This window comes from Anguilla rostrata, chromosome 5 (assembly GCF_018555375.3).
Source record: "Anguilla rostrata isolate EN2019 chromosome 5, ASM1855537v3, whole genome shotgun sequence".
Classification (NCBI taxonomy): domain Eukaryota; kingdom Metazoa; phylum Chordata; class Actinopteri; order Anguilliformes; family Anguillidae; genus Anguilla; species Anguilla rostrata.
Genome location: NC_057937.1, coordinates 19,635,700 through 19,660,488, shown reverse-complemented (window position 1 = coordinate 19,660,488; position 24,789 = coordinate 19,635,700). Strand labels below are relative to the sequence as shown.

Below are 24,789 nucleotides of genomic sequence, written 5' to 3'. Positions count from 1 at the left end.
AGGCTGGCCACATGTAAGATATGTGATTGGCTATGGGACTGTTTGTGGGATCGGCAGAAAAAACGCTTTTGATAGCCCTATTTCATCAATAGTCCGTGTCAGCCTTGATGATGGAGAAGCAGATAAGCAGTCCCAGTTTTCTTCACGCCTCCTCTTTCTCTCCTGGCTGAAAAGCTGTAGTTTTGGTTTGATTTATTTTGCCTTTGCTGTTAAATTTTTTTTTTTTTTTTACCTCGTTCTCGTGTTGGGTGATAGGTGAAGCTTTCTTCATTTATTTTATACATTGGGAAAACCGTTCCCTCTCTCACACTATAAATAAAAGACCAGTGAAAACCAGAATTCCCACATCTCCCTGTGTCCAGCTCTTCTGTTCATCACACAGCGTGTGTGACATATTTGGTGTGAAAACTTGGGACTGCCGCATTTTGCTCCTTGGGGTGTTACACGGCATGTGGCATAAATGGTGCGGAGAACCTAGGAAGGAGCGGCCTCGGCGCAAGCCTTCGGCTGAATTCTGCTGGTGGAGAAGTGTGACATTCGGTCCAGCAGAGAAGCAGATTTAACTCATCCCCACTTGCCGGTGGAGAGAACGCACGCACCCGGGTCAGCCCAGGTGTTTGAAGGTGTGTTCCTCTCCACAGTGCGGGGCCAAAACTCCCGGCACACGCCGAGCGAGCTAGTTTACGCGAGAGCTTTTGTTTGTCTGCACACAGAGAAAGAGAACGCCCCTGAAAAGTTGTGGAGTTTGTCAGCTGACAAGCTGGCCAGCCAAGAGCAGGGAGTTAAAAAGCCTTCGCTTTGTTTCGCTTTCTTTTGTCTTTGTTGTTCTAGTTTGTCGTGTTAGTTTAGTGTTTTTTCCCGGAATCCGTGCGGGGGATGGGTGAAGCTGTTCATTTATTTGTTTTCGAGTTTTGGTCTGGGTGCACTCTCTCTCCCTCCATGTGGCTAACTGTGGTCCAAACCTGGAGCTGCCGCATCTTCCACCCAGGGGTGTCACGCCACATCTGACAGTTACTTGGCAACACCCGTGTTTGAGCGTGTGTTCTTCTCATGATAAACATTCTCAGTTCTGCGTATTTGTCTTGCCTCCGCCAGTGCGAATCCCATTAAAGATGCCTTGAAACCCAGGTAAGGAGGAACTTCTTACCTTGCTTCTCGCAGTCTTGTGCAGTGCCGGTTTGGTTTTCTCTCTGTTGATCGTGCTTGGCGGGCAGTGACCTTCGCGGAGACAAGTTTTGTTCCCATCCTATCGGATTACGCCCCAGGACCCCCCCCCCCCCCACTAATCACGGCTCGGCTCACGCACCCCACCTTCTGCCTCTCTGATTGCATGCTGCCCATTCTTCACCAGCCTGCCCTTCATCTTTCTCGGAGACAGAAGAAAGGGCCACATCTAAAGTGGATTGCAACGGAAGCTTCCGGGTGCTTCAGGATTCTGTGGGATCTATTGCCTCTTGCACGGCATCTCCCTCACTCTCCCTCTGCAAACGGTTTATTGCAGATTTTTCACTGCTGTCGATTTCACTCTCTCTGTAAGGGGCTCACAAACTCCATCTAACTGAATAAGAGTCTTGGGGTGTAAATATATGGGACGCTTATTCATGAAATCCATTTTTGTTATAGTGTGGTCTTAAGAAGGCCACAACAGCTTGTTACAATTCAGGATTGCAATTGTGGCTGGAGGGAAAACACAGGCGTCCACCAGGAATGAGTTTGAGAACCTTTTCTGTATGTTCCTTTTTTGTTATCCCTAGACAGTCTTTTTCAAGGTTATTTTTCATGTATTCTCAAGTGATAAACAAAGCCATTATAGTGTTTTGGTAAAGTAAGTTATCCTGCGTGATTGCCTGGCAGTTCTGCAGTAGTTTCTGGTGGCATCACGCAGCTGAAGTTGCTGGTTCTACTTGAACTCTTTAATCCTCAGTAAAGTGCCACCACAGACGTGCCGTTAAGAGGCTGCTTTGGCTTTGAGCTACAGGGCCTTTGTGCGGAGGAGAGAGGGGTAGCAAATGGGGTTTACTCACAATGTGCTGAGGCAGGGATCTGCATGCTAAAGGAGCTTTACGCTCTGACTCACACACACACACACCAGCATCCACAAACTCGCAGGAGCAGGTCCTGGCTGTCAGCCTCTGTCTGTCTGCCTGCCCAACTCCTCACCATGTGGTTTTTTATGGCAGGAAAAGGCAGCCTCATTCACGCATGCACTCACTCACTCACTCACTCACTCATGTATGTTTGAAAATTCAGTTGCTCCCCTCATATTCAGGCGCTTATAGCTATGAGTCTTCTTTTACATAACTCATCCTAATGTCATGCCAGTCCTGAGTTCAGCTGGCTCCCTGGCTACCACGGAGACAGGAGACCTTACTGAACTTCCTGTTTGTTCCGACCCTATTCCCCCCCCCCCACGTATGGAACGCACTGTTCCAGAAAATGTTGTTCCAGCACGTGATGCCTGCACTCAGCGAGCGTGGTGCTTAGTGACTGGCAAGAAATAAGTTTCACTTAAATGTTCATTTCTATTTCTATTAGTCCCTTGCCATCTCACAGTAGCACCAAGTTAGGAGGACCAGAAAACAGAGATGGGAGGTGGTGGCGGTCGGTGGTAGGCACACCACATGGGGTATTGATTTGGGCACAGCAGGGAATGTTATCTGTACGTCATTGTGGAGAGTCAGCCACCAAGTTAGAATCAATACTGCCCTGCTCTCTCACTTGACAAAGCTAAAGGGTGCTTGTGAGAGGTCAGGGAATTACTTTTCAGATTTTTCCTAGATTGGCTTAGCTGGAAATTTCCTGTTTTTTTCCCTCCTTGACAAACTATGTCCACTGAGAGGTAAAGTGTAACAACCAGTTTGCAAATGACAATATACAAAAATGCACAGAAAATGTATTGTGTATGGATATTTTTTCTGTCCGAAATCTATCAATGATAGTTTTTCTATTTTTTTCATTTGTTGGTTAATGTTCTTCATTTAGGACATCCCGGTATCATCGGTGCAAAAGAATAACTTGTCAATTTAACAAAAAGCAGTAGAGATTTCATTAAAAAATAATAAGTTCCTAAGTTTTCCCTAATCAAAAACAACAGAGAATACATGTCTCATTCTTGCAATTCATGACATAATGCCCATTTCTAAAAACAGATCATTCAAAGAGAAAACAATAAAATTAGTCATTTCTTGTGTACAATGAAATACACATTGTAATGCGTTGTTCAACACATTACTGAAGGCCTTTATTTATTAAACAGAAGCAGTTTAAATTCATCTGGGCTGCCAGAAGCCACTTTGGCCTCCAGAGACTGCTGCTTACCTTTCAGTACCCCCTCACAAATATCCTCACCTTTCAGTGCCCCCTCACCCTCACCTTTCAGTGCCCCCACACCCACACCCTCACCTTTCAGTGCCCTCACCTTATACAGTGTCCCCACCCTCACCCTACCTTTCAGTGCCCCCACACCCACACCCTCACCTTTCAGTGCCCCCACACCACACTCCTCACCTTTCAGTGCCCCCTCACACTACCTACCTTTCAGTGCCCCCTCACCCACACCCTCACCTTTCAGTGCCCCCTCACCCTCACCCTTACCTTTCAGTGCCCCCACACCCCACCCTGACCTTTCAGTGCCCCCACACCCTCACCCTCACCTTTTAGTGCCCCCTCACCCTACCTTTCAGTGCCCCTCCCACACCCTCACCCTGTACCTTTCAGTGCCCCCACACCCACACCCTCACCTCTTTAGTGCCCCCTCACCCACACCCTTACCTTTCAGTGCCCCCTCACCCTCTCCCTTACCTTTCAATGCCCCCACCCCACCACCCTGACCTTTCAGTGCCCCCACACCCACACCCTTACCTTTCAGTGCCCCCTCATCACTGGCATTGTCTTTTATGGCGTAACTTTTTCTGTTTGCTTTGACCTCACACTTCACCTCATGTATCCTGCTATTGCTTTTCTAGATTAATAGCTTTCAGTTTCTCTGTAATTGACAGCCATAGGCAAAATTCTTTATGACATTAATTAAGACAACAGTTTTTAATGAATTTGAGAAGGGTAGCATTTTTGCATGCAGCTTATTATTATGCAGTGTCGTATGTTGCATCTTTCAGAAATCCAACACAAAAAAAGTGATGTCATGATATCCTGCTTACAGGATTATTATAGCTGCAAACGAGAGCCTGTTTTTAAAGGATAAGAAATAGAATGCAAAATTTAACTTCTTTTGCGCAACTCACGATAGTTCTGATCTCTGTGGTTCTAGCCACACACGCACACACACACACACACACACACACACACACAATGTAGTTGTATATAATGGGTAATCATTTTGAACATTTAAGTTTGTGTCGTTTTTAAAATACAGCTTTAAAAGGAAATGATGTGTTATACTTCATGATTAATGATATGTCACCATTAAATAAAATGAGTTTAGTGCTTTGGAAGCACAGCAATTGCAATGCCAGTGTATATTAGGCCAGAATTTCCAGTTGTATTTCCAAATGCAGATAAAGACACAGATAGTGTCTTCTCTATTCACCCTGACAACCTTATCCTGTATTGACTTATAAACAGTTTTTTTTTTCCGTACACATTGTTATAGCTCATTTTCAGGGCTAGCCACATTCACGGGCTGCAGTGGCTGTGCCCCAACCTGGAAGTTTGCCCTAAATGAAAAACACACTCTAGTCTTGCGAACACTTCATCACACTGCCATTATCACCACTGTAGCGCCTGTAGCACAGTCGTGCCTCCTCAAGTGGATCGTACAGCATCCCTCGTTTGGCTGGGCTGCCTTATATTTCTCACATTCGGGTAGAAGTGAAGACACTGTGTTTGTCCCTTGCCAATTAACATCTAAAGGTGCATGCAAATGCTGTCAAGTGTTAAATTACATTAACAAAACCAGAGGTCCTCCCCAGTGTTTTTTGTTTCAATCACCTGGATTTGCTAATTAGCACAATTCAGCCAGGAGATTGAAATAATTAATGAAATCTGAGTTAATTGGTGGAAAAAACACATGGCAGGACTTTTACTTTCTGACCCACGGACTTTCCGCCTCCTTTTCACTGTGGTCACACGATCACACCTTCGCACTGATGCAGTTTGTTCTGGGAATGCTTACAGCTTACAGCTTTTGCTCCTGTGTCCGCAGGCTGCCAGAATGACTATTGGGGGGCCCACTGCAGTAACCGATGCCAGTGCCAGAATGGGGCGCTCTGCAACCCCATCACGGGCGCCTGCGTCTGCACCGACGGCTACCAGGGCTGGCGCTGCGAGGAGACCTGCGAGCCGGGGCACTACGGCAAGGCCTGCCAGCTGCCCTGCCAGTGCCTCAATGGCGCCACCTGCCACCACCAGACAGGGGAGTGCCTCTGTGCGCCAGGCTACACCGGGGTCTAGTGAGTACCCTCACATTTACATATTTTGTAGACTTGCGTTATTTTTTTATGTACAATCCTTTCACGCAGCTCAATATTTACTGGAGCAATTCAGGTTAAGTGCCGCGCTCAAGGTATTTGCTCAATTCCCAAGTTCCCACCTAGAATGAATCTGCAATTTAACCTGCAACCTCTTAATTAAAAGCCCAGGTCCCTAACTATTATAATACACTGCAGCCCAATTCTGATATCTCTGCTTGCTCTCAGCATCCCGCTTAACGCCTGTAAATCAGACCACTGATCAATGCTGTAAAAGCCAGTGCGGTTTCCCATAAGAGCATTTACATTTACATGTAGGCATTTAGCAGGCGCTGTTATCCAGAGCAATGGGCTTACATTTTGAACATATAGTCCATTTATACAGCTGGGCATGTACCGACATAGTTACGGTTAAGTGGTACAACGGCAGTGCCTCACCGGGGAATTCAACCTGCAACCTCTCTAAGTGTTACATGTCCAGTTCTCTTCTCATTATACTGCCGCTGTCTTGCTTTCTGTGGACCTGTGGTGGTGTAACTGTGTGCTATGTATGTTGAGGTTTGACCTCTTGTAGACTGCAGTTCAGAAACTCCATAACCCCGCACCCCCTCAAAAAAAGCCTGTCTCAGCTCTGTCTGAGTGTCTGCTCATTTCTGTGTCTGTACTGTGTCTCTGCTGTCTTAGTGCTGTCTGAGACTTATTTGTATCTGAGTGCCATTAATGTCTTATCTTGGTGTTGTTTTGGTGCATTTTTGTCACATTAGTCCTAGTGAGGTCCTGAGTGCTGTGCTTTGTTCTCTGTGCTCTCAGTGCTGTGTGTGTATACTGTATGTGTGTGTGTGTGTGTGTGTACGTGCATGTTTGTCTGTGTGTTTATGAACGTGTGTCCTGTGTGTGTGTATGAACGTGTGTCCTCTGTGTGTGTTTATGAACGTGTGTCCTCTGTGTGTTTATGAACGTGTGTCCTCTGTGTGTGTTTATGAACGTGTGTCCTCGCTGTGTTTATGAACGTGTGTCCTCTGTGTGTGTATGAACGTGTGTCCTCTGTGTGTGTATGAACGTGTGTCCTCTGTGTGTGTATGAACGTGTGTCCTCCCTGTGCTTATGAACGTGTGTCCTCCCTGTGTTTATGAACGTGTGTCCTCTGTGTGTGTATGAACGTGTGTCCTCTGTGTGTGTATGAACGTGTGTCCTCTCTGTGTTTATGAACGTGTGTCCTCTCTGTGTTTATGAACGTGTGTCCTCCCTGTGTTTATGAACGTGTGTCCTCCCTGTGTGTTTATGAACGTGTGTCCTCTGTGTGTGTATGAACGTGTGTCCTCCCTGTGTGTATGAACGTGTGTCCTCTGTGTGTGTTTATGAACGTGTGTCCTCTGTGTGTTTATGAATGTGTGTCCTCTGTGTGTTTATGAACGTGTGTCCTCTCTGTGTTTATGAACGTGTGTCCTCCCTGTGTTTATGAACGTGTGTCCTCTGTGTGTTTATGAACGTGTGTCCTCCCTGTGTTTATGAACGTGTGTCCTCCCTGTGTTTATGAACGTGTGTCCTCTGTGTGTGTATGAACGTGTGTCCTCTCTGTGTGTGTATGAACGTGTGTCCTCTGTGTGTGTATGAATGTGTGTCCTCTCTGTGTGTTTATGAACGTGTGCCCTCTGTGTGTGTTTATGAACGTGTGTCCTCCCTGTGTTTATGAACGTGTGTCCTCCCTGTGTTTATGAACGTGTGTCCTCTGTGTGTGTATGAACGTGTGTCCTCTCTGTGTGTGTATGAACGTGTGTCCTCCCTGTGTTTATGAACGTGTGTCCTCTGTGTGTTTATGAACGTGTGTCCTCTGTGTGTGTTTATGAACGTGTGTCCTCTGTGTGTTTATGAACGTGTGTCCTCTGTGTGTGTATGAACGTGTGTCCTGTGTGTGTTTATGAACGTGTGTCCTCTGTGTGTGTATGAACGTGTGTCCTCTGTGTGTGTATGAACGTGTGTCCTCCCTGTGTGTATGAACGTGTGTCCTCTGTGTGTGTATGAACGTGTGTCCTCCCTGTGTTTATGAACGTGTGTCCTCCCTGTGTGTATGAACGTGTGTCCTCCCTGTGTGTATGAACGTGTGTCCTCTCTGTGAGCGTAACTCCCTGTAGCTCTGTAGGCCTTGCTCTCAGTATGAAGGTGTGTCCTCTGTGTGAGCGTAGCTCCCTGTAGCTCTGTAGGCCTTGCTCTCAGTGCAGTGCTCTTGCCTGTGCCTCTGCAGCTGTGAGGAGCGCTGCCCAGCTGGGAGCCACGGGCCGCAGTGTGAGCAACGCTGCCCGTGTCAGAACGGAGGGGTGTGCCACCACATCACCGGGGAGTGCGCCTGCCCCCCAGGATGGATGGTAGGACCCCCTCCCCACAGGACTCTCAAGAGCACTTTCTTTCCTCTCTAGGGGGAGTGAGGGAAGAGAGTCCCACCTCCCTTCCATTTAATCACGGAAAGAAAGAGCATGCTGTTTTGACAATTACAGAACGTTGTTAGAAATAGAGCACGCTCAGATTGCATTACTAAAATAAAACACGGTTGGCATGGTCTTTGATGGAGCGCCTCTTGTGACTGAATGTTACTGTAACGGGGGAAGGAGCCCTGGGCATCAACATTGTTGACAGGGGCCATCATCTGATTGCAACAACTGACAAGGACGCATTCCAGAATCTTATAGGGTTGCCAAACTTTGTTTCTCCCAACATTTGGCAATATTGTTAAAATTAATTAATTAATTTGTTGAATTGGGTGCCATAGTGCTGGTCTAAAACAAAAACCTGCATCCACACTAGCCCAATTCATATAAGACTTGACATCTCTGGTTAATACAAACTGTCCAGTGAATTACTTATTTCCCCCCTTAACTCACCTACCACAGGGCTCCCTCTAAAGGAACAGCAGTACCTTATATATCACTAAAGAGCAATACTTAATCACTCGTATTGTTTAAGTGGGTGCTGCACTGTAACTCCTTACAGTATTCCCAGACCTCTCAGCTGTCCCTCTCCCTGGCTCTGTTCTGTCCCCAGGGCTCAGTCTGTGCCCAGCCATGCCCGTTTGGCAGGTTTGGCATCAACTGCACCCAGGAATGCCCGTGCCGCAACAGCGGGCTGTGTGACCACATCAGCGGGCAGTGCCAGTGCGCGGCAGGGTACACCGGGGAAAGGTACACCATCGCTCACTGGCTCTACCGTTCACTCAATCACTCATTCATTCACTACGCTACTCACACACTCACTCACTCAGGATAAACAGTTCAGTTTATGTTGTTAGTGAGGTTTCTGTAATACTCCAAGATCTTAGTTAGCCTATCTTATGTTTTGCCATAAATGACAAAGATGGGAAAATAAGGGCAGAATTATTAACCACAAACATTTTTGGTCATTGTAATGCATTACGAAAATGTTAAGTGATTTGTACATTTCTGAATTTGAAATGCACATGATTACTTTAATGTGGCGTTAAAGCTCTTTGACTGACTGCCAGCCTGTGTACATACCCCCCTTTCTCATATTCTCATATTCAAACAAATTTATCTCACTCTTTATATCACAGTTATCTGTTTAGATAATGAGTTCCCACCAAGTATCAGTTTTATTATGATCCAAATTAAACCCAAGATGGATTTCTCTCCATGTCAGTGACAGAGGAGACCGGGATTTGCAGTTTTTCCCGTACAGCAAGTGCCTCAGAGATAGAAATGGTTCATGAATTAGGCTCTGCTTTCTTGTAATATTGGCCACATTAATTTTCTTGGTGAAGGAGAAATTACCCTGAGATTGTGTTATACCCCCTACTCCAAGTAATAATGCAAGTCTTCCTCAATAAGATCAAAGCCATTTAAACGCAAAACATGACAAGTTCATTCTATTATTTAATTGAGCCATTTGTCTGGCTCTTAATGACTTTGTTGGGCATTTGAGATTGATGCTCTGCCTGGACAGCGTATTCAACTAAAATTCCCCCATAAGTGTCTTTGCTTGTCAGCATATCTGCACTGTAATTACATCCATTATAATTAATGACCTCTGAGTCACCTTGGACAGCACCCACAGGTCTGTCTAGGGCCTCAAATGTCTAACTGTGTGGTGTGTGTGTGTGTGTGTGTGTGTGCGTGTGTGTGTGTGTTCATGAATCTGTGCACAGTACTCACTCAAGCTCTAATGAGCCTTGTCACCAGCACAGCTGTGCTGAGACCAGTGTGTTCTGGGTGTTGTAGTCTTACCCTTACATGTATTATCTGTCAGTCTAGTTTCGTCCAGGTGAGATTTATTGTTTCATATCACCCAGGTGCCAGGAGGAGTGCCCAGTTGGCACCTATGGCCCACAGTGCGCAAAGAAATGCGACTGCCAGAACGGTGCTACATGTTACCATGTCAACGGAGCATGCGTGTGTGACACAGGCTTCAAAGGGCCCAACTGCCAGGACCGGTTCTGCCCAAATGGGCTGTATGGCCTCATCTGCGACAAATACTGCCCCTGTAATGCCAGCAACACCCTCAGGTACAGCAACACTCAGGTGCGCTGTCGTAAGATACACCTACAGTCAGATACAGTAGGATTCTTAGGTACAACATTACAGTCAGGTGCAGCATTTCTCTCAGGTTGACCTGCACTCAGCTACAGCATTGTCCTCAGGTGTACCCACGCTCAGGTACAGCATTTTTTTCAGGTATTACCTGCACTCAGATACAGTATTGCCCTCAGGTATACCTACACTCAGATACTGCAACTCTTAAGTACAGCAAGATGCTCAGATACAGCAGCAATCAGAGACTTCAACACTCAGCTACAACAACACACCAGGGTACACCTACACTCAAGTACAGCATTGCTCTCAGTTTATCTCCTCACATTTCCCTCCTTCCCTCCCCTCTTTCTCTTGTGTTCCCAGCTGCCACCCGCTGTCGGGTGAGTGCACCTGTGCAGCAGGCTGGGCGGGGCTGTACTGCAACGAGACCTGCCCCTCCGGTTACTATGGCGAAGGCTGCAGTCAGCCGTGCAACTGCGCCAACAGGGCGGACTGCAACAGCTTCACAGGAGCCTGCATCTGCGCACCTGGGTTCATGGTCAGTGTCGCCATTGGTCGTGGTCAGTTTATCTGGGCTGAAGGGGGGGAGATTTGTGGTCCTACCATCTTACGGTCTGACCTTACGGTCAGTGTTACTAATGATAAGTAGCGTGGTGGGGGTGGGGGGGGTTAGTCTTCATGATGTTTTTGAGCTGTGCACATGAAGTCATCTCAGTTGTATCGCAACAATGGTCAAGTGATCATCCCTACTGCAGCTCCCGTGACAATATGACCTCTTCCTTGAAAAATCAGGTTGTCACAAACTTTGTTTTTGCTATTATCTCTGAAGTCCTTATTCACCTGTATCTTTGACTTTGCTAATCTCAGCACCCTTAATGAGATCACGAACACTCCAACCTGAATTATCCCTTCTCTCTCAATTAAATCACAATGGCTTCAGCGTTTATTAAAGCGCTCAGTTAAAGAGACGCACTTTGTATTTAAATTAGGTCGCACAGAACAAATCAATGTTGAGCAACAAAGTAATTAAAGGTCTGAACTTTAAAAATGTGACACATAATTCTGTTGAAGTGAAATGTTTTCTTTTTTTTCCATGAAGAGACTCACAGTTTTGGCAGGGTTTTCTCAATGAATTGTTTTCGTTCCTCTTGAGTAAAATGTTTAAACCTTGGCAAGAGCAGGTTAATACCGGCCTTTCTTCTTCCAACATTTCGACAGGCTTTCCTTCATAAAGCTGTAAACTCACACAGGGATTGTTCACGCCTTCCATTGGAAATGTCTTGATAAAGGTTATGTACACTCCTCGAGTTATTAGTGGAAAAAGTAAATGGCAGTGAATGCAATATACAAGCTCCGGAGATTATTCCGTCGGTTTGGGGAAGCAGTGGAGTGTGAAAGATGGAGGGGATGGTGAATTGCTTCATTGCTGCAGGTGTAATTGATGTCTGCTGTTAGAGCACAGGTCCATACTACGATACAAATCACTTTGTGCAAATGATTGTAAGAAGCCTGGGGGCAATGAGTTGAGGCTCTTGCAGCCATTGCAGCGAATTGTGCAGTCCAGTTCCTAAGCAGGCACTCCTGCGTAGCAGGTGTGATGTCCACACATTTATGCACTTTTTTGTTCCTAGGCTTTCTTTTGTATTTTGAATCATATATTTCCTTTTTTTAGGCTTTATGGTGGAGGGATTACTCATTGTTGGTTTGAAAAATACATATTTTTCTCAGACCATCCTATAAGAGTTCTTGTTAATAACCCCCCACACTTAAAGTCATCAGACACACGTAAATGTTATGTATTAACCATTAAGTGTGCCTGATGGCTTTTTAGACAAATTATATTTTTGTCTACAGTGAAATTAAATGAGATAAATAAATATTCTCTGAATCACCATTGGTGAGTGTGTCACCCAGGGTATGGGAGGGTTCAGTCGGTTAGGGGTCTGTATTTCATCACTATCTAGCAACCCCTGCTGGTCGATCAGGCACCCGTGGACTGCATGCTAAAGCCGCATCTGAAAGGTCTTCCTCTGACTCCACTCTATATGAGCTTAGCTGTAGTCTGTGAAGTGAAAAGAAACCGCTGGTGACACCACGTTGTATTTTGGAGGAGAAGCGCAGATGTATATACTCTCCTGAATCGACAGTGGACCAAATTTGCGCATGAGCGTGGCTGCAGTTGCAGACAGTTGGCCATTCCAATTTAGGGTGGGAATTAGACATGCTCAGCACCATGTTGGGCACGAAAGATAGAAAAATAACTAAAATAAAAAATCTGATTTGAGGGCTGAGATCCTAAATCGAAGGGGCTTTCTGCAGTGGAGCTGAAATCTGAAAAGCTATGAGGCAAAACGCTGCCTCCATGTTCCACTTGGTGGGTTCTCACAGTGGACACTTGACAAGATTGTGTAAATGCGGAAATGTTAAGTTTCAGTTACCATCACTTCTCTTGGAATGTGCATATCGAAACACCGAAACAAAGAGCAAACTTACAGTTACACTGAAACTATGTAGTATAAGAGCTAATTTTTTCTTAATGAAGATGCATTTACTAAATACTGTATCTTACAGTCTGATTAACTTTCAGCTGAAAATATTTAATTCCTATGCTACAACATACTGTTAATATTGAATTATGTTGGAATAGTATTACTTTTTAATTAAGACACTTTTGAAAATATAACTCAAAACCCCCATAAATGCACATGGATAATCATGCAGTAACTGGAATATAAGGTGAAACTGAGCAGCATCACTGTTATGTATCACCAGAAATGTGTGACTGCCCACTCTCATGTCCTGGCGTTGTCTAAGGTCCAGTGTGATGCAAAAGGGTGAAACACCAGCGGATGTGTGTGCGTGTGTGTGTCTGTGTATGTGTGGGTGAGTGGGCGTGTGTGTTTCTGTGTGTGTGTGTGGGTGGGTGTGTGTGTGTGTGTTTCTGTGTGTGTGGATGGGTGTGTGTGTGTGTTTCTGCGTGTGTGTGTGTGTGTGTGTGTGTGTGTGTGCATGTTTCTGTGTGTGTGGGTTGGTGGGTGTGTGTGTTTCTGTGTGTGCGTGTGGGTGTGTTTTGGTGTGTGTGGTGGTGTGTGTGTGTGTGTTTCTGGGTGTGTGTGTGTGTGTGTGTGTTTCTGCGTGTGTGGATGGGTGGGTGGGTGTGTGTGTTTCTGTGTGTGGATGGGTGTGTGTGTGTGTTTCTGCATGTGTGTGTGTGTGTGTTTCTGCGTGTGTGGGCGGGTGTTTGTCTTGAACCCTGAGCCCTTGGGACCCCAGTGACTCGGACCCAAACTTTCCCATCATGCCTGGCGCTCCTCTGTACTTGTACTCTGAGGAGACAGAAATAGAGAGAGGCAAAGTTCTCAGAACCGACTGGGCACTCAAGAGAACAACACTGGAAATAGCTCCTCTAATTGGACAAGGAACACGGTTTGTTTCTTGGGAAGGAGACAGAGTGATGAAGTCTTTTTTGTTTTTCTTTTCCTAAACAGTCATACGCGCACCAGAGACCGCTGTGATCAATACCGGGTCTCGGAGCCCCCCCTGCGGTGGCCCTGATTGTGTTGTTGGTGTATAACAGTGATTAGAGTATAAAGGACTGAAGCATTTCCTGTCACCTTCGAGGACTCTCACTGCGTCTTGATTGACACAGTGAATTTTTTGTGTCAATTTTACGTTTTCAACCATTTTTTTTGTTGGTGGGGGGGCTCTGCCAAGACCTCATTTGTTACATTAGGAGTAACGATCATATCTTTCTCTTTAGCACTTTTTTTTATCAAGCTTCATGAATATTAAATAGCTGGTTCAGCAGCAGAGGCAATTAAAAGACCTAGCGGTGTAGGATGTGTGGCGGATGTTTAATTAGCAGATTCTGTTTGCATATCTGTAGGAGAGGGCCTGATCAATGTTCTGTCAGAGAGGTAGAGACCGCTCCTATCTAATTAATCCGGCTCCAAATTGTAACGAGAGTGAAACAGGAAATGGACAGGTGGATTCTCGGCCATACCCCTCTCCAGGCTCCTCCTCCCCAATGGGAGTGGCTCAGACTGGATTTAATTGGTATTCCTTTCACCCCCGCCAACTGGCTCTGCCACCAGCAACAGGTGTGGTCTGGACTGTGCAATTCATGAAAACCTGGCCCTTCCCTCTGGTTCCACCTTAACCCCATTGCCCCCAGATGGGTGTGGCCCAGATGGGGTGTAATGGGTACAAATGCTCTTGCGAAGAAGACATCTGTCCCTCATATAATGAGGATTTCATCAAAGTGGTGCCACCGTTTCTTCAATGTTTCCTCTGCTCTGATGTTCTCTTTGGCCCCGCCATGTTTATTCATTTTACACCAATGTCCTCATGGTGGGGTCATGCTTGCATTCTTATAAGTATGATTCAGTACAGCTGGAAACTTTTTACTTTCACTTTCACGTAATTTAATGAGTTCATTCTGTGTATGACGTATGGTGTTTAATATAAATGTTACCATTTGACGTATTGTACCAGGTTCAGCCGAGGCAAACTTTCTTCTGCAGTCCCTGGGTAGGGGAAAATTATACAGTGATGTGAAAAAGAAAGGACACTCTCTTTCAATTCTATGGGGTTATATATTAGGACATAAGTAACTCTTTTCTAGTCCTCATCAAGTCATAACCGTAGATAAATCTAACCTCATGTGACTCACACGACTTTCACTTTGTCATTACTTATTCAACCAAAAATAAGCCAACATGCAGATGCCATGTCTGCTTACATATCGTTTAAGATGGATGGTAATTGGAACCAGCTGCTGCTAATCAAGTGCACGCGATTAGCTGATCAGCAGGATGTGCTACCACCTGTATATAAAAGCATAAACTTTGACAGATTGGTACGAAATCCCCCCAGTCCACAGTTAGAAAGATCATTTACAAGTGGAGAACATTCAAGACAATTTGCGATCTACCCAGGATTGGGTATCCCAAGATCAGATGCTCCAAGAAATCGCAAAGAACCATGAAGCTAAATCCAGAGATCTACAGACCACAGTAAATGTTATACTTTCTGACTCCACCATTAGGAAAATACTGAACAAGTATGGATGTTATGTAAGTGTAAGCAAGAGAAAACTGATTCTCGTCAAAAAGAACAGCAAAATTAGCAAAATTTAAAAGGATGAACCAAAGGCTTATGGAGCACTGTCCTCTGGACAGACGAGACGAAAGTGGAGTTGCTTGGTCATAATGCACAATACCATGTTACAGTACATGAAAACCATGCTCCTCATATCTCCATAAGAACCTCTTTACAAACATCAAGCATGGTGGTGGAGTGGTGATTATTTGGGGCTGTCTTTCAGCCACAGGACCTGGATGCCTCACAGTCATTGATTTAACCAGGAATTTCCCTACCCCAGTATATTCTCTACTACAAGAAAATGTGCGATTGACAGCTAAAGCTTGGCCAAAAGTGGATCATGCAATGGGGCAATGATTCTAAGCACACACCAGTAAATCTATGACTGAATGGCTGAAATAGAAAAGAATCAGGCTTATGGAATGACCAAGCCAAGGCCCAGCCTCCAACCCATGCATAATTGAATGCCCTCAAATATCTCAAATGAGCTGAAGTAGTTTTGTAAGGGGGAGGGGGCCAGAATTCCTCCAGTGCAATATAAGAGACTAATGAGCTCATACAGAAAAGGGTTACTTAAGTTCATTGTTGCTGAAGAGGGTTGTACAAGCTATTGAATCAGGGGTGTCCTTACAGAAGACTTAAATATTTGCTTATTTTTGGCTGAATAAACAATGATGTAAAATTTGTTTTGTCTGATTTGTCAAATGAGGTTACAAATTATATACTGTTAAGACTGTGAGGACTACATGAAGGTTAGTTATATCCTAACGTAAAAGCATAGAGTTTGAAAGACCGTGTACGCTTATTTTGACATGACTGTGCATATATATCAATGACTGAATATCAGTATAAAATACAGTACACACAAACATCACAATAAGACAATAGACAATACCATTCACAAAGCAGTTCCATCAATTGCAAAGTACTGAAGCAAAACAGATTTGTCTTGATTACTTTGAGAGTGACATTGTAATGTTCTACCTGAGAATCAGACCTATAACCTGTAGGTGATGAGTGTGTGTGTGTGTGTTTGTGCAGGCCTGCGTAGGTGTAAGTGTGTGTGTGTGTGTGTGTGTGTGCGTGGTGCATGCTTGCATGCTCTCAACACCCGTTCAAAATAGAAGAGTAAACATGCGCAATTTGCAGCAGTCCTATAAAAATATTATAGGAGGAGTTATTCTGTTTATTTTTTAAAGCAAGGCCACACGCAGGGTTTTTATGAGGGAAGTAGCTCTCTTTCCCCCCCCCCTCTCTCTCGCTCTCTGAAATTGTACAGAGTGCAGCACCACAAGCTGGCTTACAAACGCGGTGGTCGTCCCACTCACTCAAGTGCTGAGTTAGCTCCTTTATTTTATTCTGACAGCAGGGAGAGACTCGCCATCGTTAGCGCTCGAGGACCCTGATTTTGATCAGAACAAAGGGGACTGCAGCTGAGTGATGAAATTTTCATTTGCGGAGGCGGCTTTTATGTGGGTATGGTGGGTGGGTGGGGGGGTGGTGGTGGGGGGCGGGGGCGGTAGTGAGCGTGTGAGTGGGTGGGGGTGGGATAGGGAAGTAGAAAGAATACTCGCTCTGAGATGCAAGGTGTACCCCTCCCCCTCCCCCCCAGAGTCCTGGAGCAGAATGTCCTCCCCCCCCCCCCCCCCCCCCCCGTTTTTTAAAGCCAGCTGAGAAGTGGTAATGAAATCATCAGAACTCAGCATTGACACCTGAACTCTGGGGAGCAGAGGCGTGCGGGAGAAAAGGGGGTGAGGGGGGACGGGTGAGCGTATGGAATTCTCTGGAATCTTGATGGTGAAAGTGGACTTGGGGAGCTGTCAGTCAAAGGCGGCCAGGGATGGTCACAGTGACTTATTAGCACTCCCCAGAGGATGAGAGGCATGGACAGAGCAGTGAGCGTGGGGTGTGTGTAATGGGGGTGAGCTGTGCGTTTGGAAGACTGGGTGTAATATAGGCGTGCTGTGTTATAAGAGAGATGAGTGTATTAGAAAGGGATAAACTCCAGTGAAACCACACTGAAGGGGAGGCTGGGCCCAGAGTGCAGCTACTGTTAGAACTGTTTGTTCTCCTTGTTAATATTGTACGCACCTTTAGACGCATCCAATTTGGCAGTAACATACAGTACACTGAGTCACGCACACTCACTAAACGGAGTTACACTCTAAGTCACTCACAGAGTCACTCTCTAAGGTGCTAGAGGCATTCACACAAACCCTGTGGTAGAATCCCACACACACAGACACAGTCACACACACACACACACACACACACACACACAGGCAAGCACTCAGAACTTAAGCTTCAGCAGTCAAATCTCCAATGACAGCCCATGAAGAGACTGCAAAACAAACATTTTCAGACATTTCAAGTGTCAGAGAAGAGCACAGGCCACAGCATAGAGGTTCTCTGTCCTATGAGACCTGCAAACTGTGTGTTCATGAATTTCAATGATACGTAATTGTTATACATAATTAAACAGCGATGTAATTATGCGGTTGTCTGACTGATGGATTCCCTCCTTGGCTCTTGGACAGGGAGAACACTGCTCTCTGATTTGTCCTCCTGGACTATACGGGACGAACTGTTCCAGCACCTGCGTCTGCCGAAACGACATTGGGTGCTCTCCTCACGACGGAGCCTGTATCTGCAGGGAAGGTAAGCCCCGACCCGTCGCTCCTGTCCCCCCGAAGTCTCCCCCCCCTCCGTCTCAGAATAACACATTCACACTTTTCTCTGAATCAAGTGAAGCACCTGATGCTGGCCTGACCCGTCAATCACCCATCCTCAAAATGAACTGGGTGTCCCAGCCAATTGCAGCTCTTATGAGGTCTTTTTCAATATGTGGAGAGCATGACTTTTGACACCTTCATTGCTTTAGTCTTATAAATGTGTATGTGTGTGTGTGTGTGTGTGTGTATATATATATATGCACACACACATACACACACACGTACCTCCCCCAGCTGGTCTGAACACCAGCTGTCAGCCATGCTTTTTTAATAAATATACTGTTTAATGACGTAGATATTGTGGCTTTAAAGGCTGGGTCTGTCAAGCAGACCAAGCTGGTTACATGTGGTTTACTTTCACCAGTGTGAAAGTGGCTTTGCTATGGGCAGTGGATCCCATTCACAGGAATGGGGTGGTACAGTGTGGTGTACTTATGTGCAAAATGTGCTTTCCCCTTCATTAGAATCTAGTTTTTAATCAAAACTCCATTCATAATTGAAACTCACTGAAATCTCAGTGGTAATGCTGATTGCCATGGACTCAACTCCACCAAAAAAACCACATGTTTTTTTTTTTCTTTGGACCTTTTAACTTTTTTATTGATTTAGTGAGCTAATTCCTCCAGCTGTGTTATGAGGAAGAGGCTGGAGTTCAACGTGAGAGCAGAGGCTCAGACAGCTAGAATTGATGGCGCTATCATTATTTCACCTTTTTTACATATGTTGGAATATCAAACAGTAAAAATAAATCTATACCGACAGCGCAGATTCCGTCCTTGATTTAAAATCTCTCATCAGTATGGCGAAGACATTGCTCCAGATGTCAGTGTTTATAATATGGAACAGGTTCTGTGCCGTACTGTGCAAGTGATGGAATAGCAATGCTCAAGTGTTATCTTTTATTACACGGCAGGTTACTGACCGTGTTCACTCTCTAACCCAGATTATTGACCATGTTCTGTCTCTGTACCCGAGGTTAACGACCGCATTCTGTCTCCATACCTCAGGTTATTTACCATGTTCTCTCTCCATACCCTAAGATATACCCAAAGATATTGACCACCCAAGGTTAATGTATTCTTTCTCCCTACCCCATGTTATTGACCATGTGTAATCTCCTTACCTGAGGTTATTGACCATTTTGATGTCTGTCTCTATACACTTATTGACCATGATCTGTCTTACCTACTTTATTGCCATGATCTGTCTCCTACCCCAGTTATTGGCCATGATCTTTCTCTATAGCCCATTTATTGACCATGATCTTCTTTTAACCATTATTGACCATGATCTTCTCTATACCCAGTTTATTGACCATGATCTGTCTTATACCCCACTTATATTGACCATGATCTCTCTCTATAGCCCAGTTTATTGACCATGATCTGTCTCTACCCCAGTTATTGACCATGATCTTCTCTATACCCATTTATTGACCATGATCTTCTTCTTAACCCAGTTATTGACCATGATCTCTCTCTATAGCCCACTTTATTGACCATGATCTGTCTCTCTACCCCAGTTTATTGACCATGATCTCTCTCTATAGCCCAGTTTATTGACCATGATCTGTCTCTCTACCCCAGTTTATTGACCATGATCTCTCTCTATAGCTCAGTTTATTGACCATGATCTCTCTCTATAGCCCAGTTTATTGACCATGATCTCTCTATAGCTCAGTTTATTGACCATGATCTTCTCTAGCCATTTATGACCATGATCTTTCTCTATAACCCAGTTATTGACCATGATCTTCTATAGCCGTTTATGACCATGAAGTCTCTCATCTTCTAGCCCAGTTATTGACCGTGATCTGTCTCTCTCCTGATCCTCTCATAGCCCAGTTTTGACCATGTCCTGTCTCCTACCATGATCTCTCTAGTAGCCAGGTTATGACCGTGTCTGTCTCGCTGCTCAGCTGCAGTGACTGCAGGCCCATCGGATTGTTTGGTGACCAGTCCTGCGCCTGCGCCAACGAGGCAGCCTGTGACCCCATGGACGGGTCCTGCACCTGCTCCGCTGGGTGGAGGGGCGACCTCTGTGACACTCCCTGTCCCGTGAGTCCTCTGATCCTCCGGTGACCCCTGCCCTCTGACCTCTCACCTTTTACCCATTTCCCTCTCCTGATATGAATCTTTTCCTGAACACTGATCAACATTCATTTCTCTTTTAGCATACAGGCATGTTTTTGCTTTGGAATATTTCTAAATTTGAATATTGGCGTTGGTATTAAATTGATCATGATACTGTACTTATCTCCTGCATGGTGCATCCATCATGGACAAGACTGTGTGCCAAGTGGTATATTTTACAGCAGAAGAGGTTACATTGTGTTGAGCGTGTGCTGGTGGTGTTGTTGATAGGATGGCACTTACGGGCTGGATTGTCAGCAGCACTGTGACTGTGACCATGCCGACGGCTGTGACCCTGTGAGCGGGCAATGCCGCTGTCTTGCTGGCTGGACTGGTGAGTGCTGGGACACAGACACTGAGACACCCACACTGAGACACTCACAATGACGTTAAAGTACTGACACTGAGACACTGACACTGAGGCACTCAGAACGATGTTAAAGTACTGACACTGACACTGAGACACTCACAACGATGTTAAAGTACTGACACTGACACTGAGACACTCACAATGATGTTAAAGTACTGACACTGAGACACTCACAATGATGTTAAAGTACTGACACTGAGACACTCACAACAATGTTAAAGTACTGACACTGACACTGAGACACTCACAATGATGTTAAAGTACTGACACTGAGACACTCACAATGATGTTAAAGTACTGACACTGACACTGAGACACTCACAATGATGTTAAAGTACTGACACTGACACTGAGACACTCACAACGATGTTAAAGCACTGACACTGACACTGAGACACTCACAACGATGTTAAAGTACTGACACTGAGACACTCACAATGATGTTAAAGCACTGACACTGACACTGAGACACTCACAACGATGTTAAAGCACTGACACTGAGACACTCACAACGATGTTAAAGTACTGACACTGACACTGAGACACTCACAACAATGTTAAAGTACTGACACTGAGACACTCACAACGATGTTAAAGCACTGACACTGAGACACTCACAATGATGTTAAAGTACTGACACTGACACTGAGACACTCACAACGATGTTAAAGTACTGACTCTGAGACACTCACAACAATGTTAAAGCACTGACACTGACACTGAGACACTCACAATGATGTTAAAGTACTGACACTGACACTGAGACACTCACAACGATGTTAAAGCACTGACACTGAGACACTCACAACAATGTTAAAGCACTGACACTGAGACACTCACAATGATGTTAAAGCACTGACACTGAGACACTCACAACAATGTTAAAGCACTGACACTGACACTGAGACACTCACAATGATGTTAAAGCACTGACACTGAGACACTCACAACAATGTTAAAGTACTGACACTGACACTGAGACACTCACAACAATGTTAAAGCACTGACACTGACACTGAGACACACACAACACTGTTAAAGTACTGACATTGACACTAAGATGCCCACACTAAGGCATCCACAATAATGTGAAAGCACTGACACTGAGACACTGGACAGTGATGTTAAAGTACGGACACTGAGACACCCACAACAATGTTAAAGTACTGACACTGACACTAAGACACTCACAACGATGTTAAAGCACTGACACTGACACTGAGACACTAACAACAATGTTAGAGTACTGACACTGACACTGAGACACTCACAATGATGTTAAAGTACTGACACTGAGACACTCACAATGATGTTAAAGCACTGACACTGACACTGAGACACTCACAATGATGTTAAATTACTGACACTGAGACACCCACAACGATGTTAAAGCACTGACACTGACAGTGATGGACAGTGATGTTAAAGTACGGACACTGAGACACCCACAACAAAGTTAAATTACTGGCACTGACACTGAGACACCCACAACAAAGTTAAATTACTGGCACTGACACTGAGACACTCACGATGATGTTAAAGTACTGGCACTGACACTGAGACACTTACAATGATGTTAAAGTACTGACACTGACACTGAGACACTCACAATGATGTTAAATTACTGACACTGAGACACCCACAACGATGTTAAAGAATTGACACTGATACTGACACACAATGCATGGTCACAGTGCGTGGTGGTGGAAACCACCGGTCGCAGTCGCAACCTGGTCATCTGTCCGCGAGAGAGCAAGCCCCAGTAATTATGCCGTAAATCCTCCTGGTCCAGAAGTCACCCCCGGATAGCAGCACCCGCCAACATAAATACATAAAGGAATAAATAAATGATAAAACACACGGAGCGGAGAGGGAGAGAGAGAAAGACAGACAGAGCGGAGCGGAGCGGCAGAAGTTGTGAATGTCACAGGAAGGGTGAGTTGGATTAAATTCCGTGCTGGAGCAGTGCGGCACGGTGGTAAGTGAATGCATAATGGAGGGACAGGGGAGCGCGAGTACTGAGGAGGGGAGGGGGGGGTGGGTGGTTAGCGGGAAAGGTCACGGGCGGGCTGGGGCCAGAGGAGCGCGGTACCGGCAGGAGCCCCCAGGGGGCGCAGGAGGGCTTTTATTCCGGCGGAATGGAGGGGTTTAATTAGGTGCAGGCGTGGCCCGCGGGGTGTGGGAGGGAGGAGAAGAATGAGGGGGGTTGGGGGGGGGGTGGGGGGGTGAAGGGGGGTCTCGCTCTGAATACTGGGCAGGTTCGGGCCATCTGTCGGCTGTAATTGAGCCACTAGGGGTCCCGTGGAGCGGGGCGAATGCGTGAGTGTGTGTGTGCGCGTGCGTATGTGTGTGTGGGGTATGTGTGCGTGTTCCGTGCGTGTGCACGTGTGTGTGTATGTGTGGCGTGCACTTGTGTGTGTGTGTGTGTTCTGTGCGTAGGTGCGTGTGTATGTGTGTGCGTGTGTTCGTGTGTGTGTGTGTGTTCTGTGCGTAGGTGCGTGTGTATGTGTGTGCGTGTGTTCGCGTGTGTGTGTGTGTTCTGCGCGTGCGTGCGTGTGTTTGTGTGTGTGTGTGTTCAGTATGTATAGTGTGTGTTGCGGGTACAGGAAGCAGAACAGGGACAGCTCTGGGTATGACCACCGCTGGCTGTGAACCATCCAGATGGAGCTGCTGACTCTAACCAGGCTCACGTGCCAGCTTGACCTCAGGATTCCTGCCAAGGGGGCTCTGATCTGCTTTCTCATCCTCGGGCACCAAGCCCTCCTCCCCGCTTTGGGGAAAACTTTCTTTTGGTTTTGTCTTCACACACAGGGAATCAAATATGTGCCAATAATGCAGAAGTACAGTCAAATATTATTTTTCCCTCCTCTTTTTTATTTCCTTTACATTTTTATCTGTTCAGACTCTCACAGTTAAATATACGCTGCGTGGGCTTTTGGCTGTCGCCCATGTAGCGGGTGGTGGGTGCAGAACAGACAGAGCAGCCAGCGGAGAGATCAGCGCGGCGGCGTGTTTGTGTTCTCATTCCAGCTCAGACGCAGGCTCGAGCGCAAATTAACTTTCCCCTTCCTGTAAAAGCAAAACAAAGCTCCTGACAGAGGACTAGAGTTGTTAACATCACAGGAGCAGAGGCGTCTACTGTAAGGGCCATGAGGGCGATACGTGTACATTCTCACACATGTACACGTACACACAAACGTGCACGCACATACAAGTGTATTAATACGCAAACACACACACACACACACATATATACGCATACACGCGCACACACACACACACACACATATATACGCATACATGCACACGCACACACACACACACACATGCACACATACACGCACACACCTGCACACCCACACACAATAATACTCATGCGTTAGACGTTAGATGCCCAGACAGCTGAATTTCCCTCAGGTTTAATTGAAAGGAATCTGGTGGCTCCACTTTAATGGCAGCTCTGCACTCTGAAGTTTTCTGTCAAAAGAAATTCCAAATGAGATCCAGGATGCTATTTCCAGACCACAGGGCTGCGTGCGTGTCAGCATGTACATGTGTATGTACGTGTGTGTGTGTGCGTGTATGTATGTGTGTGTGTGTGTGTATGTATGTGTGTGTGCGCGTGAGCGTGTGCATATATGTGTGTGTGTGTGTGTGTCGGTGCGTGCTGTTGTGTCCATTAGTGAATGCATATGTTCATGGTGGTCTGTGTGACTGTGCTTGGTGTTGTTAATGAAGGTGCAGATTTTGCTGGACAGACTGCAAGCATCCCCTTCTTAAAATCTCCAGTGTAGCACCTCTCTTTCTGTCTCTGTCTCTCTCTTTTTTCTCTCTTTGTATGTTCTCACACACACACACACATGCTTTGTATGTTTACACACACACATGCACGCACACACGCACACACACACACGTGCACGCACACACACACTTACACACATATCCACGCTCAGCTGAAAGAGAATGGTAGAGGAGCTTATGTCTGGGACTTAATGAACACGCTGTCCTAGCACATCAGACGACCCGCAGTTAAAACATTTTTCTGTGCTGGAATCTTCTAGCATGAGCGCTGTGCTCTTACCACACATCACTGAGCCTTATGCGTCAGCACATCTGTCTAAATATCTTGACAAATGACGCTTACCAATGAAAGGTTTGACCAACTTTTTGAGAATAATTGATGAGCATTCTTATCACCTTGTTGAAGTTAGGAGTACATACAGTATCTGTCAAGCATTGTGTTTAAGTAAAGTTCTGAGAAGTGTCTGTAGTGTTTGCATAATGTCTGTATTAATTGCACAGGCTCTTGAGGGTGTCAGTGATATTTGTAATGTCGGTACTGTTTGAGCAGCGCTTGTGTATATTTCCTGGGTGGATGTCAGCAATGTATATGTAGTGTGTGAGTAGTATTTGCACAGTAATATCTTCAATGTAAACAATTCTAAGAGAGTACTTTTTGACTCCAGTGCAGTCCCTATTGTCCCTGTT

General features: G+C 45.6%; 1 protein-coding gene across 1 annotated transcript in view; it reads left to right on the top strand.

The window, feature by feature from the left end:
• The window catches only part of LOC135256053 (multiple epidermal growth factor-like domains protein 11), a 128,939-nt gene that overhangs the window by 75,251 nt on the left and 28,899 nt on the right, over positions 1-24,789 (top strand). The window contains exons 6-13 of the mRNA XM_064337926.1: positions 5,162-5,408; positions 7,669-7,789; positions 8,463-8,599; positions 9,724-9,936; positions 10,328-10,502; positions 17,605-17,897; positions 19,718-19,856; positions 20,163-20,265. Coding sequence (XP_064193996.1) covers positions 5,162-5,408; positions 7,669-7,789; positions 8,463-8,599; positions 9,724-9,936; positions 10,328-10,502; positions 17,605-17,897; positions 19,718-19,856; positions 20,163-20,265 — 1,428 coding nt within the window. The remainder of the gene's footprint in view (positions 1-5,161; positions 5,409-7,668; positions 7,790-8,462; positions 8,600-9,723; positions 9,937-10,327; positions 10,503-17,604; positions 17,898-19,717; positions 19,857-20,162; positions 20,266-24,789) is intronic.